The sequence below is a fragment of the Mirounga leonina genome, unplaced genomic scaffold (genome assembly GCF_011800145.1).
Source record: "Mirounga leonina isolate KUSES-001 unplaced genomic scaffold, KU_Mleo_1.0 Mir_128, whole genome shotgun sequence".
NCBI lineage: Eukaryota > Metazoa > Chordata > Mammalia > Carnivora > Phocidae > Mirounga > Mirounga leonina.
Genome location: NW_023270320.1, coordinates 15398048 through 15414880, shown reverse-complemented (window position 1 = coordinate 15414880; position 16833 = coordinate 15398048). Strand labels below are relative to the sequence as shown.

Here is a 16833-nt window from a genome sequence, read left to right as displayed (position 1 = left end):
ATCCCACACCTGGAGATCACCACCCCAGGGTTCCGGAATCAAGAGCCAGAGGCCCAACCCACTGAGCCACCCAGGCGCCCGTCATCTGCATTTCTGTGAACAAAAGTCACTGGCCGTACTATAGGCTTTCTACAATTTACAGAGGTGTAAAGTAGCTCAAAGGCGATGACCAGGCACGGGGACCCTATATGGTCAGATACAACTGAAAAGTGTGCCACACAGGACATCCCGTAACACCCTTCCCTCTTTGGGCCTCTTCAAAATTTTCCATGGGGCTAATGATGATGATGATGATGATGATGATAATAATTAATAATAAATCCTCTGGAACGCCTCATCCCGGAAAAACACTCCCTTGGATTCTTTCGAGTCGGACTGGCAGTGGAGTACGGAGCTTTCACTAAGCCCGCTGAACCGGGTTTCTGAAGCAACCTGCGCGCAGCTTCCCGGGACGCGCTACTCGACGGGGACCCCGGGCGCACACCTGCCGGGCGCATCCCCCGCGGCGCAGCGAGCAGCGCCGGCGCCGCCCAGTCGGCCGCGGGGGGCCCAAAGTCAACCGCGCAAAACTCGGAGCGGACGTCGGACCCGCTGGCAGTGGAGCGGGGAGAGGCTGCCTGCGCCGGGCCGACGGGCGGGGACGGAAGAAACTCCGGCGGAAACTCGGGTCCGCCGCGAAGCCGGGCACTTGCGCGGCCCCCGGGCCAGGTGCGGCCGTCCGGGCGGCGCCGCCTCCTCCCTCCCCCCTCCGCCCCGCCCCCCGGGCCCCGCCCAGGGCCGGCCGGGGCCGCGGAGCGCGCGAGCGGCGGGGCGGGGCGACCTTTGCTCGGTCCCGGGGAGCCCCGGCGGCGCGGCGCGCTGTGGACGCCGCCCGGAGCCCGCCGCGCGCGCCAGCTTCCCGGCCGCCTCCGCTCGCATCCCCCCGCCCCCGCCCTTCCCAGCCGGGCGGGCCGGGCCGCGAGCCGGTTTCGACTGCGCACGGCGGGCCGGGCGGGAGGCCGGAGCGGCAGGGGACGCGCGGCGGAGTGGGACGGTCCCGAGCGGCAGGGGACGCGCGGCGGAGTGGGACGGTCCCGCGCCGGCTTGGGCGAAGGCGGCGGGGGCGCGGACCCCGGGATGCGGACGCCCGTGGTGATGACGCTGGGCCTGGTGCTCGCGCCCTGCGGGCTGCTGCTCAACCTGACGGCCACGCTGGCGCCCGGCTGGCGGCTGGTGAAGGGCTTCCTCAACCAGCCGGCGGACGTGGAGCTGTACCAGGGCCTGTGGGACATGTGCCGCGAGCAGAGCAGCCGCGAGCGCCAGTGCCACCAGCCGGACGTGTGGGGCTACTTCGAGGCCGAGCCCGTGCGCGTGGCGCGGGCACTCATGGTCACGGCGCTGGCCACCACGGCCCTGGGGCTGCTGCTGGCGTCGCTCGGCGTGCGCTGCTGGCGGGAGAAGCCGCGCTTCCCGCTGGCCGGCCTCTCGGGCCTCGTGCTCTTCGCCGCCGGCCTCCTCAGCCTCGTGCCCGTCTCCTGGTACAACCGCTTCTTGGCCGACCGCGCCGTCCTGCCCGCCGACGCCAGCCCGGTCACGGTGCACGTCAGCTACAGCCTGGTGCTGGGCTACCTGGGCAGCTGCTTGCTGCTGCTGGGCGGCTGCTCGCTGGCGCTCAGCTTGGCGCCCTGGTGCGAGGGGCGCTGCCGCCGCCGCCGCCGCAAGGAGCCCCCCGGCAGCCCGCGCCGCAGCAGCATCAGCACGGTGCACGTCGACTGGCCCGAGCGCACGCTCCCGCCCGCCATCAAGTACTACAGCGACGGCCAGCACCGGCCGCGGCCCGCCGAGCTCGGCGCCGCCCGCAAGCCCGAGGCCGGCTTCCCCATGCCGCGGCCGCAGCCCCGCGCCTTCAGCAACCAGCTAGACGTGCTCCGCGGGGAGGACGCCCGCTCCGCCGGCGACTCCTTGGGCAGCACCGGGGCCTGCCACGCCTCGCTGCCCTGCGACTCCGACCTGTAGACGCCCCCCCCCGCCCCCCCGCCAGGCCTGCTCTGGGCCCGTGATGCGCGGACCAAGGACTCGCCCTACCGTGTCCAACCTTGAACTTGCCTGTTATCTTGCGGCTGGAAAACACCTGACGCGGAGTCCGAAGCCGGGACGCGTTCCTGTAACTGGTTTGGAGGGTGATCTTCCTTTCTTGTGGCTAAGCTAGACTTCTTGGACGATTAGGTCAGGTTGGGTTTGGTTTTCTGTCTGTACAATTTAGTTTTCCTCCCCAGAGGGATGAGGATCCTCTTACGGAGTGACGGGCTTTTCATACTCGAAGCTGAAAGAGATCTAGAAAGGGCGCCTTTGCATCGTGTTGACACGGGGCGAAAAGTCAAAATCAGCAAAAGGAGGCTCAGAAACCATGTTAACACCTTGAAACAGTATCCGGAAACGCCAGCGAACCTTATTACATCAATATAATGGTTTTTTCCGTTGTATAATTTATTCTCCTGCAGGCTCTCAAGAGACCGATATACTGGCTATGTTTGATTGAAGCTCTTAAAATAAACGTAGAGCCATGCAAACACCAGCAGCTTCTGTGGCTTTTGTGGAATAACTTGATTAACTCTTATTTACATTTCTTCAAGTATACACAGGATTTATCTTTATTACTTATTTTTGGTGTGAAAGTTGAGGTCACTGCCGTTTCTCTCCTAGAAGCCAGGTGGGATTGAACAGACTAAACTCTATACTGCTCTATTCCTTGGCTACCTCACACTGGACATACAGGACCATAAATTAAATATTTGGTACAGAATGGAACCTGTAAATCACATTAGGTTGAAGAACATGGGCATATATCTCTTACTTATAAAGAAAAGCTGAACACAAGAGTTTCAGTACACACACAAAAGCTTTTTTGTCTCCAGTACAAACTGTGGGAGTTTACTCATCATTACTAACAATTCCCTGGCTGCCTGGGCACTGTTTCTGAAATCTGGCACTCAGATCTTTGCCCCTCTTTAGCATAAGATTACTAAAAGGAGCCAACGGGCCCCACTTAAATCCCTGATTGCTTTATTTTCAAGTTCGTGCTCTGTTTTCTGGGCAAAGCCAAGTCTATTGTTGAAAAAACTAGAAGCACCAGTTTCCAACATGAAGTGAGACTGGAGATCTTTTCCTCTTGTAAACAGTGGAGCCTACAATCACAGGTAGGCAGCTCTGTGTTCCAGAAGGGAACTAAATCTCAGGCAGGGCCCGCTCTAATTTCAAGGGGTTGGTTGATTTACGCGTGCCTTTCACTGAGTTGAATTTCATCTTTTAAAACCTACCATTGGCAGCCAATGCAGAGGTAGGAACGTTCAGTTCAGTAAGCACCGATAACAGAGAGCTGTAGCAGAACCGACTAAAGAGCACACGCTACTCATTAGCAGTGGAAGGAATAGTACAGATACACTATTATTTTTACACCGGAATCACCCGTTTCTACCTTTTTGCGACCAAACCCTAAAGTGCAGACATATCACCCGGTGATCTCTTTCAAATGCAAATTCTCATTGAGTAGGTCTGCAGTGAGGCCTGAAACTGATTTCCTAGCCCACTCCCAGGAGGGAGCCAGAGCAGATGGTTCCTGGCCCCCACTTGGGGCTGCAAGACTTTCCTTGGGACATGCCTCGCTCAAATTGCAACCCCGACTGGAGGCAGAGAATCAGACCTTTGAGAGCTTGCCGCCTCGATGAGCTAGGGCACTTGTTCCAGGGAACAGAGCCAGATGGAGAAAAGGCAACCCTGGTTTGTCAGTTAACACCTCCAAAGGCAGGGATAGGGGTCTGGGAAGTCAGGACCTAGCCAACAACAAACAAAGAGACTGAGTTCCTAGCAAGTACCGAATCTACTGAATCTTGTCTGCATGATAATTCCAAATATTTCTCAGGGAGGCCTGGGTAAAAACAAAACTAGTGTTTTGTGTGTTTTTACTTTTCCTCCCTGCCCAATTATCCTCTTGTGGCTTATATTCAGAACACTCCACCTCTGCTGATTAAGGATTTGGTTGTCGAGAATGAGAGCTCTGTTTTTGCCCTAGCAACAGAAACGAAACCAAAACTCCCTTAAAAAATGCAAACTGGTTTTTGCTATAAAAATACTCAAGACAGCACGGCAAGGCACTCCTGCGTCAGGCTGGGGTCTGTTTTGGGCACACGGGTCATTCTGTGCCCCAGCAGCACAGAGACACAATGACTTTGACACGCAAGACGCTGGACCAGGCGGGAGCCTCCGGAGCCTCTCTTGTGGGCGTGAACTTACCCTAAACTGAATACCGACCGACTAGCCAGGCAACCTCCCCACGGGGAAGACACTGATGGGGAACAGCCCTGCCCCCTTGCACCATCACAACCTGTCGTTAATGATCCCAATCACATACAAAGTATGTGTCCCCGATTAATGGGCGAAGTCTTCTCAAGATTACTCAGACTGCCTGCAGGGACCGAGGAATGTGTGAAAGTAGGGCAGACTCCGCATTCACAGGGTTCCTGCTCTGCCTGTTGGCCAGTCTGGCTCTGATCTAGAAGCCCTCACTAAGGAGGGGTGACGTTCTTAGCACACAAGCTGTTGAACCTTTGCAGACCCTGGTAGGAGGTGCTGCCAGAGATGCTTCTCGACCCCTCTCCTCTTCACTGCATAAATCATCCAGCCAGTAGGTATGGGGACACCTGTCGTTTTGTCAGCACATTTGTGGACACCTTGGGAAGCCACCATTCCGGCTCTGCCTTTGGGGAACTTACACGCCCAAGCACAGCCTGAGAGCTATGTACAAGGAAAATGACGAGTAACAGACCAGGGACAAGGGCTAGAGGACAAAAGCGTGGTATTTTAGGAAAGGTGGTCAGGAAGGAGGAGATGCTTGAGCAGAGAATGGAAAGAAGGGAGAGGGGCACATTCCAGGCCCAGAGAACAGTGATGGCGCAGAAGGCCTGGCACCAGCAGCATGTTTTGCTTCTTCTGGGCTCTAGAACTGGCTGCTAAGGACTGGAAGAAGCTAGCAGTGTCTTTGAGTGTGGCTGGGAAAATCTTGCCCTCTACCCTCTGTCAGGCTAAGAGCTTCTTGAGGAGGGAATGAAGTCTGGCACAAAGTCAGCCTTTTATAGAATGTTTTCGGAATCAAATATAAACAATGTGACTTGTGACTACCTCATGAGGAACATCCTATTCTGTCAACATATAGACAGCCCACGGGGTGCGGTAGGCAGAGAAATGCAAATCTCCAGGTCTCATCACATCCCCAGAGTTGTGGATCTCGCCCCCATACCCACCCCATACGTTCAATCCCACCTTCTGAAAATGAAGGCCTGTCAATCATGTCTTTAAAAGCCTCGGGACCTTCCTTATGTGCCATCCACTCTCAGCTCAAGTGCCATTCATGGCTTGGCCAAGGCCTATGTGATCACCCCCCACACACCCTAAATGGCGACTTTCTCCCATCAGCTTCGAGGGGTCATATTGGAACATATCACTCCTGTGTTCAAGTGTGGCATTTTCTTGATGTACTTTCCTGTTTTACCTCTAGATTGAAGGTAAGGACGTGCTGGTTTCTATGTATCTTTGTAGTCCCCAAATGGGTATTAACACTTGTTCAGGGCCTGTTAGAATTTTCTAAGTTAAAATTACCTCTAAAATCTGTTTCTGTACCCTAAGTGCCTCCTCGCCTTATACACAACTTGACTTGTACAGGGAGTCATTCGTGGCCCGAGGCCACGGGCCTACGGGGGTGGAGGTGCACTGACGCGGGTTGTGGGGGGAATGGGCCACAGGAGCAACTTTGTGAACTGGGCTATGATCGGCTGGCAAAGACCAGTCCAACGCAACTGGTACTAACACATCACAGAAGAGGTTTTGGATGTGAGGGGAACAAAATGAGAGACACCATCACGACTTCAAATAAAAACTTGTGTGAGGGGGCCGGGACAGGGAAAAAAACCAAACTTGTATGCAGTTCTCATCCAATCTTCCCAATGGCCTCCACGTACATTCCTCTCTTTCCTCACTGCGTGCAGCTAAATGACCCCCTCCAGCAAATCTCCATCGCACAGGGCTGAACCCAGGAAAACAAGGACATTTGTCCAAATCAAGGAAACTACAGACGAGGCCTTTGGGGTGGAGGGCGTGGTGGGGGGGAAGGCTGACGAGGGGCTTGCTTCTCCAGTTTGGCGTGTGTTGAGGAGGGTTAAAACCCACGTTAAAGACAACTCCGCTGCCCTCTGGTCCCACCAGCCTGTCCAACACCTCCTCTGACAGGCAAGTGGGTGCAGCCGAGTGCATAAACCAGCGTGAGGTCCAGGCAGGGACCAGCAGGTGCACTCACAGGTACCCAGCGCCTCTGCTCTTCACGCGACAAATGCCCCCGCCATGGCTCTCTCCAACCACCACTGGTGCCTCCCAAAGGGCTGCCACTCATCACAGGCCTGAGGGCCACTGCAATTTTAGAATTTGGGGGACAGAGGCTTTCTAATAGCAGAAGCCCTGCCCTTGTGGGATTTCAGTTTTCTCATCTGTACAAGTGGGAAGACGGGTTAGATGTGGTCACAGGGCCTTTCTAAATTTAATATCTTGGGCGCCTGGGTGGCTCAGTCATTAAGCGTCTGCCTTTGGCTCAGGTCATGATCCCCAGGGTCCTGGGATGGAGCCCCACATCGGGCTCCCTGCTCAGCGCGAAGCCTGCTTCTCCCTCTCCTACTCCCCCTGCTTGTGTTCCCTCTCTTGTTGTGTCTCTCTCTCTGTCAAATAAATAAATAAAATCTTTAAAAAAGAATAAATGTAATATCTTAAGAGTGAAGTTTAAGAATTAGATGAGGCTGAGAGGAGAGAAGTAAACGTGAACAGTGAAGGCTGAGGAAGCAGACTGATCTGTAAATATAGTAACTGATCTGATGGCAACAAGCTCCGAGTTCTAGATCCTGGTTTCTCTGAATTTCACAAGCCTTCCAGCAGTTAAAATAGTAGCAATGTGGTGCATCTCTCCCATCATCAATGATCTCTCCCCCATTTGTTTCCTAAAACGAGTAAGTATCAAGAGTCTAACTGAATTGCTAGCTAGAAACCTAAAAGGTCAAGTTTTGCATAGGGCTCTTTGAACCTAAAGCATGAACCAATGAACTTTTCTATTTTTTTTTTTTTTTAAGATTTTATTTATTTGACAGAGAGAGAGTGCAAGCAGGGGAAGCAGCAGAGAGAGAGGGAGAAGCAGGCTCCCCGCTGAGCAGGGATCCCGATGTGGGGCTCGATCCCAGGACTCTGGGATCATGACCTGCGCCAAAGGCAGCGGCTTAACCAACTGAGCCACCCAGGTGCCCCCACCAATGAACTTTTCTAAAGCTCCTTGTCCCTCTAGAAGAAAACCCAGACCTACCACCAGGTTACAGATGTTGAGTTTCTATAAAGAAATTCAAATTTTACATCTGCTATGGGATTTACTGCTTCATCTGTTTAGGTGGAGAGAAATTAAGAAATTAACACCTGACACTGAGATCATCACAAAAGAAGGTTCTTACAGTTAACATGCCTTTGCTCCAAACAGATAAGATTATGTAACTTACATATGAAAGCCAATTTTGGGGGCAGGGGTGCCTAGGGACTGTTAATCTTATGAATGGGTACTGCACCTTTATACTTAAGACTTTCCAGTGAAAAGGACGTTCAGAGGTGTCTTGTAAATTCCTGAATTGGGGAAGCATAACAGGATGCATTAAACTAGATTCAAGTGGGATAATACTTAGGCACGCATTCACAGGAGACCAAGGCTAGGAAAAGACATAACTAAGCCAGGGCAGGAAGTAGAGGGAACGGGAGCCTTACGTGACCCATGGATTTGGCTGTTCCCCGGAAGAGGAAATGGTGAATGTGTCTGGGGCCTAACCAGGAGGCGGGGCTTGCAGAGTAGAAGGTGGGGCGGGGCCTGCGGGAGCCCGGAAGTCGGAAGTCGGAAGTCGGAAGTCGGGAGCTAGCCGGAACTCTAGCCTTGGAAGGCTGGTGGAGGCTTAGGGTGTGAAGGAGGTGAAGGCGACAGCTAACGTGTATCCGGACAAAGTGATAATGCTGCTGCACTGTCATTCGTGCATGTTTTCAAGCCAGGCTCGCATGTCTTTTTTACTCACTTTTCCGCAGATGGAGGGAGAGCCTTGCCAAGGGCCAGCTTGGCCGGGAGATGGTTCTTGGGAGAGGTGGCAAGGGAAACCAAAGAGTCCCTCTGTGGCGGAGAGGGGTCTCAGGCGCTCCGGTGCTGAAAGGGTTTCTCTCAAACACAGCTAAGCGCGGGAGGAAGCTGAACTCCCGGTCGTGTGTCTCCCAGCCTCAGGAAGGGCGGAGCCCCCAGCATTTGCTTTTCCGGTCACATTGATCTGTGCTTGGGAATTTTTATACTTGACTGCAAAGCACAGTCGATTTTATGTACCATACCGACAGTAATAAGCTTAGGATTTCTCTTTACGCCTGGTAGCCTACACAAACACATTCTGCAAGAAACTATGAAGAGTCTAGAAAAAAATCCAAGCAAGAAAAGACTTCCAAGTCAAGTCGTGCTTACAATTTGGACTTAGGTTCTCAGCCTCTGGTCCCATGCACTAAGCAGTGCACAGGCATTGTTGTATTTTCAAGCAGTGATCCATTGGCTTGATGTAGGTTCTGTTGATCCCTTGTTCTCATTGGGGAAACAGTTTCATGATTAAGTGATTTGCCCAAGGTTGCTATTGAATTTTAGACAACACTCCTGTCACCCATCTCCCATCACAAATTCAGTGCCCTTGATTCCTTACCTAAGAGTATGAAATAAGATGTCATCTGGAGGGTCAAAGGGAGTCTGGGATCTAAGTAGCATCTGCGTGTTTCCCCAGCAGGCAAGAGCTCATTAAGATGAACCCCAGTCCATACCTGCAACGCTATGTTGAGGCTCCCAGTGTCTACCCACTTGACTTCAAGTCTTAAACAAATCACTTGTCTGAGTTTCTAGATCAGTAAAGTGGATTCACCTGTACAGTTGATCCTTGGGCAGACAGGGGTTGGGGCACCGACCCACTGCAGTAGAAAATCCACATATAACTTGACTCCCCCAAAACTTAACAGCCTACTGTTGACCAGAAGCCTTACCCATAACAGTCGATTAACACATATTTTGTATATGTATTATATACTATATTCTGACAATAAAGTAAGCTAGAGAAAAGAAAATATTACTAAGAAAATCACGAGAAAATACACTCACAGTATTGTACGTACTGACTGAAACAACCTGCACATACGTGGACCCATGCAGTTCAAACCTGTGTTGTTCAAGGTCAACTGTACTTAGTTTTAGAATCAAAGGAGAGTGTAAGAAAAACTGTTTTTATAAAGTTCCAACAAAAGCGAGTACTAACTTTGTAATAAAACGTATCTAGAGGGAGTGATAAAAAACTAATACTTGAACACTGGCTACACTGCAGAAACTTGACCTTTACCTGAGAGGTAAAGGTTTAAGAGAGATCATTCCCTTCTGTAAGATGAAGAAGCCGGTTCAGAGCAATTAAGTACACCTCAAAGTTAGCGACAGAGCCAAGATTCAAATCCAGAACCTCTGACTAGCACTGGGCCAGGCACGCTGGGATTCGACAGTTTCTGCAGGTGAACCCTAACCTAAATCACACGGAGCCTGTGCTGAAATCAGACCCCGCCTGTGACTATTCAGTCACCCGGATGACCTCCTCCAATTTAAAAAGCAGTTATTTTAATAAGTTACCATTTCAGCACATAGTTACAGACGTTAAAACAGTACACAGTGCAACGTCTAAACAATTTTTATTGAGATGTTTCAGCTCCTTTTTTATCAGGTTAGTCACTTTGTAAAGTTAACAATTCCTGTAGGAAAAGAGACTTGAAGTTAGAGAATATGCACTACGATAGTTTTTTTGGCTTTGTTTTGTTTTTAAAGATTTTATTTTTAAGTAATTTCTATACACAACATGGGGCATGAGCTCACAAACTCTAGATCAAGAGTCACATGCTCCACTGACTGAGCCAGCCAGGCGCCCCTTAATATATATATATATTTTTTAATTCTTATTTATTGATTTATTTTTTAAAAATAAGCTCTATGCCCAATGTGGGGCTTGAACTCATGACCCTGAGATCAGGAGTCACATGCTCTACTGACTGAGCCACTGCCCCTGAATACACACTACATTAAAACAAAGCAAAACACAGAGGTGGTTGAGTGATGGAGAGGTTAGGAGAGATCACAGGGGGACATAATTTTAGGGGTAACTCCAACTAACCCTAATAACATCCCACCCCACCATAGGACTGAGCCCCTTGTGGCAGTTCATCAACAGCTGAATGTCTTGATTACTATTTCATGTGCATTTCACTTGGGTTTGAACTAGAGATTGAACAGAGTCTAAAGATAAACAAGTTACTGAACAATTCATTTGATACACATAATAGCATCATTCACCCATTACAAAAAGCTCTGTAAGTTAACACTGCCTACTTTCAACCAGCTGGGATTTTTCAGAAGGGGCATTCTTTAGCTGTATCTCACAATCTCTTTTCCTCAAAGACACTTCCCAGGCATACCTGCTCATCATAGACTTCGTTGACCAAAGTCTCACTATTCATTAGATTCTCCTCTTCTTGGCCATTTTCTTTATGGCGGGTCGAATTTTTTGATGCTGATGCACTATTTCTAAGAATCAAAGAAACAGAGTCAAAAAGAGTTGTTCCAAAAAAAAAAAAAAGAGTTGTTCCTTGAGGTTGAAGCTGGGATGGGTGGATGGTTGGAAAGGGCCAGCTCAACCCCTATCAAAGGCTATTGTTATGGGAATTATGTTCTGTCTTTTGAATGAATCAAATGACCTAGAACGGGTGATACTTGAGTCAATTATGATTTGTTACTAGGCATTCACTCAACTTCCAAAATAATCCATCTTCTCAACTGGGGGACTCTACTAATTGGGGTTAAGCAGAACAGAATCCAAGGACAAGTTAGTGGCGATTGGATGCAGGTGAGCTAAGAAACCAGATTAATGTGGTAGAAAGACCTGAGGTGACCATCAAAACCCTATGGGTGGCATTTCAGTCCGTCTTAACATTAGTAATCTATTAACCAGGGTTACCTTGGCCAAAGATACACCATTTCTCCTCGCCTTTTTCTTCAGTCTGTGAGTGCTGGACAGAGCTGTCTCTCTATTTTTCGATACATAGGCTGCTAATGTCCCTTCTCAGCATATGAGTGGACCCTAACCAGCATGTGTAACCTAATCAGTGTCTTCCGTTACTATAATTTCTTATACTAAAACCACTTTTGTCATCATTCCTACTCTAAGCCAGCATTTTGTTATTCTTGTTTGTTTCTTTAATCTCTCTTGCTCTCGGGCAAAACTTAATGTGTTTGCTTTAAATCTTTCCCGAGTTCATTTCACCTCCTGCTATGGGCTGAGTTGTATCCCCTCCAAATTAGTATGTTGAAGGCCTACTCTCGAGTACCTCAGAGTGTAACCCTTTTTTGGAGATAGAGTCTTTAAAGAGGTAATTATGCTAAAATGAGTTCATCAGTTTGGGCCCTAATCCAATATGACTGGTGTCCTCATAAGAAGAGATTAGGACACAGACATGTACAGAGGAAGACCATGTGAAGACACAGGGAGAAGTCTGCATCTATAATTCAAGGAGAAACCAATCCCACAGACACACTGATCTCAGACTCCCAGCATCCAGAACGAAGAAAATAAATCCGTTGTTTAAGAAACCCAGTCTGATGTATCATATGATCTCACTGATATGAGGAATTCTTAATTGTAGGAAACAAACTGAGGGTTGCTGGAGTGGGGGGTGGGGTGGGAGGGATGGGGTGACTGGGTGATAGACACTGGGGAGGGTATGTGCTCTGGTAAGCGCTGTGAATTGTGCAAGACTGTTGAATCTCAGATCTGTACCTCTGAAACAAATAATGCAATATATGTTAAGAAAAAAAAAAAAGAAGAAGAAGAAGAAGAAGGTAGCGGGAGGGGAAGAATGAAGCGGGGCAAATCAGAGGGATAGACGAACCATGAGAGACGATGGACTCTGAAAAACAAACAGGGTTCTGGAGGGGAGGGGGGTGGGAGGATGGGTTAGCCTGGTGGTGGGTATTGAGGAGGGCACATTCTGCACGGAGCACTGGGTGTTATGCACAAACAATGAATCATGGAACACTTCATCTAAAACTAATGATGTAATGTATGGGGATTAACATAAGAATAAAAATAAATAAATAAATAAGAAACCCAGTCTGTGGTGTTCGTTATAGCAGCCCCGGCAAACTAACCCATCTCTGAATTTTTTTCTCCAGTCACTGGCACGAACTCTGCCTCGTTGGTAAAGAATCCCATCACTTCATCCCTGCGATTGAGCCACTGGCTGCTGCTGGGGCAGATTTCACCTGCACGAAGGCCTCCTATCCCTTACAATAGCATTTGTCCCGGGGTTCAAAGAGGTGGCCTCTGTTGTCTCTCCGGGTCATCTGCTTCATCCCCTAAATCTTTCCTCAGAGGACAGGTTCTTAGGGGAAGAGTCATACCTCTAACCCCACTAATCCTATAAGCCTTCTTTGAAATGAACTCTCCCATGAGGACATTAAGAGCTGCTCACCTTTTTAATTTGTGTTCCCTTCTGAAACAGACAAATGCTCCCAGAGCGACTAGCACAACTGGTAAGACAATGGTTAAGCTGAGGGCGATGTAGCCAGGGGCAGGTCCATGAGCTGGCTCTTCACAGAACTCCCCGCCATATTCCATCGGACAGCGGCACTTCCTCAGCTCGCCTACCATTGTGCAGATTCCCCTCCCATTACAGAAATCCGTGCTACAGGGCAGATGTTTTGCCCTCTGTGAGTCCTTGGGCTGCACAAGCTCGCCTTTTTCCTTGGTTTCTGGGGTCTTGCTTTCTCTAGCAGGAATTGGAGGGATTAATGTTTTTCTGACAGGATAACTCATCCCTTCTGGACCCGGATATCTAGCCTTGGTGGACTTGGTAGCTTGGAGAGGTAGGGCAGCTTTTGTAGTCGACCTTTTTCCAGCCTCTGCATTTTTAGATGTTGGTGTTGAATGGGTTTTATCTGGATAGGTACCTACAGAAACAGGTATGAGTGTGAGTATATACACATAGTTGTCAGTTAAAAAGGATTTCAGAAGAACAAGAACTCTAGAAGACTTAACCAGATAAGTTTGAATTTATGAAATCATCAAATCATTACCATTACCTTTTGGCCAACCAAAAAGCTATTAAAAACATATTTTAAAAAACTGCATATCCTAAGGCACTTAAAATGTTTGGTTTCGGGACCAGTCTATCATACCACTCTATTTTTAAATGATGGTATGCCCAGTTTTAGCCATGGCAGATTCCCTCAGCTACAAGAATATTTTCTTCTATAAAGCATAGTATGGTAGGCCTAAGTGGTAAATATCCAGAAAGATTTTTAAGATGTATGTTTATCTGTAAATTTTTTTTTTTTTTTTTTTTTTTTAGTCCAAGTAAACTGTTGGTTTCACGAGATCTATAAGCTGCAAATCTTGGACCAGATTTGGTGGTAGTAATGGGCAGGAGGGAGTAGGCAACAGGATGCTTCTAACCAACAATCTGAGAGTTAGGTGTGCGTGTAAGACCCTATCTCCCATCATTGTTGGCGTAAGCATCGTTCCATATGAAAATACCAAAGACCAGACTACGGGGAGGGAAGGCAGCAGTGTTACCAGTAAAACCACCCGCTGCCTCTGCCTCAAGCTGGTGTTACAGGAGCGTTTCCACTCCTGGGCAGTTTGGTGTCCTTGACAGTTGGGTATATACAGAGGAAGGCAGTCTAGCTTTATATGCTCAGTATCATCCCCCCCGAAAAAGTTTCATGTACAAGTCAGCGTGAAATACTTATTGAGGAGTAGAGCCAACTCCTGGTCATCAGGATGGGAGAGCACGTGAGGGTGGGTTAGGCTTCCGGTTTAGTTCTAAACTAAAACCAGATGGGGACGGCGATCCATTTCTCACTCACTGACCTGCCTCCTAGTGTCACTATAACATGGGGCTTCTGAGAAAACCACCCTCATTCACGAGAATCAACTCTGGGAATCGAAATCTATTAACTTTTGTATTTAAGATGAAGTCATTAGGGGGAACAACTTGTATTCCAACTCCTCAGCTTTGAGGAAGATGAGGATTTAAGTTGAGAAGTCAGTAAGCACTCTTCACTGTAAGATTCCTTTTCCAGTTTGTTTCCTTACTAGTTATGACAAGTCTCGGGGCTGAGCCCACGGTTTCTTCAATTCCATGGCTTACATGACTTGGCTACCGCTGGAGTAGTGTAGAATTTGAGGATAGTGACTACCAGAGAATTGGATATCACAGTTGCTCAGCTGACTGGCCATGACAACACCCCTCCATGAAGGCAGTATCCGGCAGCAGCATTTCTGTAACAACCATCTACTAGCCAGCATTTAGGAAGTCACTTGACAATGGTCTGTGCTAATATGGCAGTTCTATTCACACTCTCTTGTATTCCGTAACTCTTTGAGTTAGAAAGTGCCATTTCTTTTTTTTTTTTTAAGATTTTATTTATTTATTTGACAGAGAGAGATAGCGAGAGCAGGAACACAAGCAGAGGGACTGGGAGAGGGAGAAGCAGGCTCCCCGCGGAGCAGGGAGTCCGATGTGGGGCTCGATCCCAGGACCCTGGGATCATGACCTGAGCCGAAGGCAGATGCTTAACGACTGAGCCACCCAAGGCACCCCTAGAAAGTGCTATTTCCATATTATAAAGGGGGAACTGAACCAAGACAGGTTAAATTATTTACCCCACCCCCTCCTCCTGGGCTATGCTCACTATGTGATCAATTTAAATGGACAGAATCAAATCTAGTTAAATAAGTGCTACTTTAGACAACATACAAACTGTTGAGCCCTTTGGAGCTATCATATTGCCCATTCTAAAACTGAATCAGAGAGCACATTAGCTTTCCAGAAGGCGTCCATGTAATCTATAGCCAATTGCCCATAGTTAGAAGTTTTATGTTGTTCAGTTTAAAAATGCCAGTAATAAAAGGCAATGATTAAGAGGATAAAAGCTTCAGGAATATTATATAACTAGATATTAAGAATTAGATTGAGATATTAAGAATTATTTCATTAAATATTCAAAGTACGTCATATATGGTGATGAACAGTGGGCTCCTAGATAGGAATTACTCACAGCTCAGCTCATCAGATCCATCCAGACAGTCAGCATGACCATCACAAACTTGCTCCATGGAAATGCACTTCTGACCATCCTTACAGGACTGGGACGGCTCAGAGCACGGGACAGTTTCAACACATTGGCTTATGTTAGCCAAGTAGGGCCCACTGGGACATTTACAAGTCACTCCTTCAGGGTTGGGTAAACACATATGGCGGCAGCCTCCATTGTCTTTTGAGCAGCTGTTACTACCTGTGGATCGACCCCCCAAAAAACCCATTGATTTAGATGGTTTCAGAAGGGTCTTTTGCAGATGTTCTATAAATACTCTATCAGAGTTACAGGACCCAAATGTTTTTTCCAGAGTGGATAGCTTTTCAGTTTAACTCCTTTTGGTCAACAAGGTACCAAGTGATCGGTGATTCTTCTTCATGGGTAAGGATGGCTTTAGAAGGCTGGGAGTTCAAACAAGGGACCAGCTTAATAAAAATTGAGCTGAACTCTGGCCCACCCAAGACCCCATTGTGAGTTCTCCTTTCCCCTCATACCAAGCACCCAACATCAAAACTAGAAGGGTCTCAGAAATAAAACTCTCTTTAGATGAAAACATGAAGGCTGTGGTGTCTATTATCCCTAAGAATCTGAGTAGTAAGTCAGCCATTTATAGCTGACTGTGGCTCTGCAAGGCTCAGATCTTTAACTTCTAGTAAGGTCTTATTTTGAGATATTCCAGAAATTGTGGAATAGGTATGTATACAGCGCAGATAAAACGGACCTCAAGAGTGGCAAGGACCCTCCTTCTGCCTCTCAGAACTAAGCCACAGATTATCATCACTTGGATGATTAATCACACTGAAGAAGGTTCTCTCCGAAAAGCCAAGACTTCAGAAATTTAAGCATGACTAACACTAGTTTACAAAGTTTAGCTTTCCAAAACAAAGAAATGGAGCAGCATTCACTTAAGACCAATATACTCTACATGGCCGTTAAGACCAATATACTCAACATCCATGGTAGTGGTAGATGTGGTTAACATTTGAGCTCACATTGTTCGTGTTCATCTCGACTAGGAAAAGACTGTATATTATTACTTTAACTAAGCCCATCATCACTCTACTCAAACATTGGAGAAAAACATCTGAGTACCCCCAAGTTGGTATTTCAAGGATTAGTTAACATCACAAGTAGATACAAGTGACAATAAGTAGAATAAAGACTAGTTCCACTGCAGAGCTGAGAGGCAATTTCAACTATACCACAGATGAATTCCATCTACAATAGAACTTAAAATTATACCAAACTCCAGCCCCAAATATTTACCACTGTTTTGTCTCCTAGAAAAGTAACAGGACTCATTACATACCAGAACTATACTATATATAACTGCATAAAGACAAGAGAGTTATGCAGATCTGTAAGAACTTGCCAGAGAAATAATTTAGTGGGAAATACAAAGCCATTTCAAGGAGATATTGCAGGAGACAGAGGATCCCCTTCACGGGGAAATTCAGCAGGCTTCAGTGTTGTTGTAATCATTGCAAAGTTGCTTACCCTGTTGACGAAGTTTACTATAAACTTTTAAATCCACAATCTTCTGGTCTATTTGGAACCACTGGTTTTCTGAAAGTTCTGCCTTGCTG

General features: G+C 47.9%; 2 protein-coding genes across 3 annotated transcripts; one reads left to right on the top strand and one right to left on the bottom strand.

The window, feature by feature from the left end:
* The first annotated feature begins 968 nt into the window (after window positions 1-968).
* Window positions 969-2012, top strand: CLDN23 (claudin 23). The gene is made up of 2 exons (XM_035003864.1): window positions 969-1010; window positions 1048-2012. The coding sequence occupies exon 2, from the start codon at window positions 1117-1119 to the stop codon at window positions 1993-1995; it is 879 nt and encodes a 292-aa protein (XP_034859755.1). The 5' UTR covers window positions 969-1010; window positions 1048-1116; the 3' UTR covers window positions 1996-2012.
* A 7761-nt stretch (window positions 2013-9773) lies between these two features.
* On the bottom strand, window positions 9774-15571 carry LOC118009852. Of its 2 annotated transcripts, XM_035003863.1 has the most exons (4): window positions 15209-15571; window positions 12619-13096; window positions 10567-10675; window positions 9774-9849 (listed from the first exon to the last, which is right to left on the bottom strand). In XM_035003863.1, exons 1-4 carry the CDS (start codon window positions 15471-15473, stop codon window positions 9823-9825), a joined length of 879 nt encoding a protein of 292 aa, XP_034859754.1. In that variant the 5' UTR covers window positions 15474-15571; the 3' UTR covers window positions 9774-9822. The 2 variants fall into 2 exon arrangements, with proteins under 2 accessions (XP_034859754.1, XP_034859752.1); XM_035003861.1 differs by lacking the exon at window positions 9774-9849 and having other exon boundaries at window positions 10185-10675.
* Between the last annotated feature and the right edge of the window lie 1262 nt (window positions 15572-16833).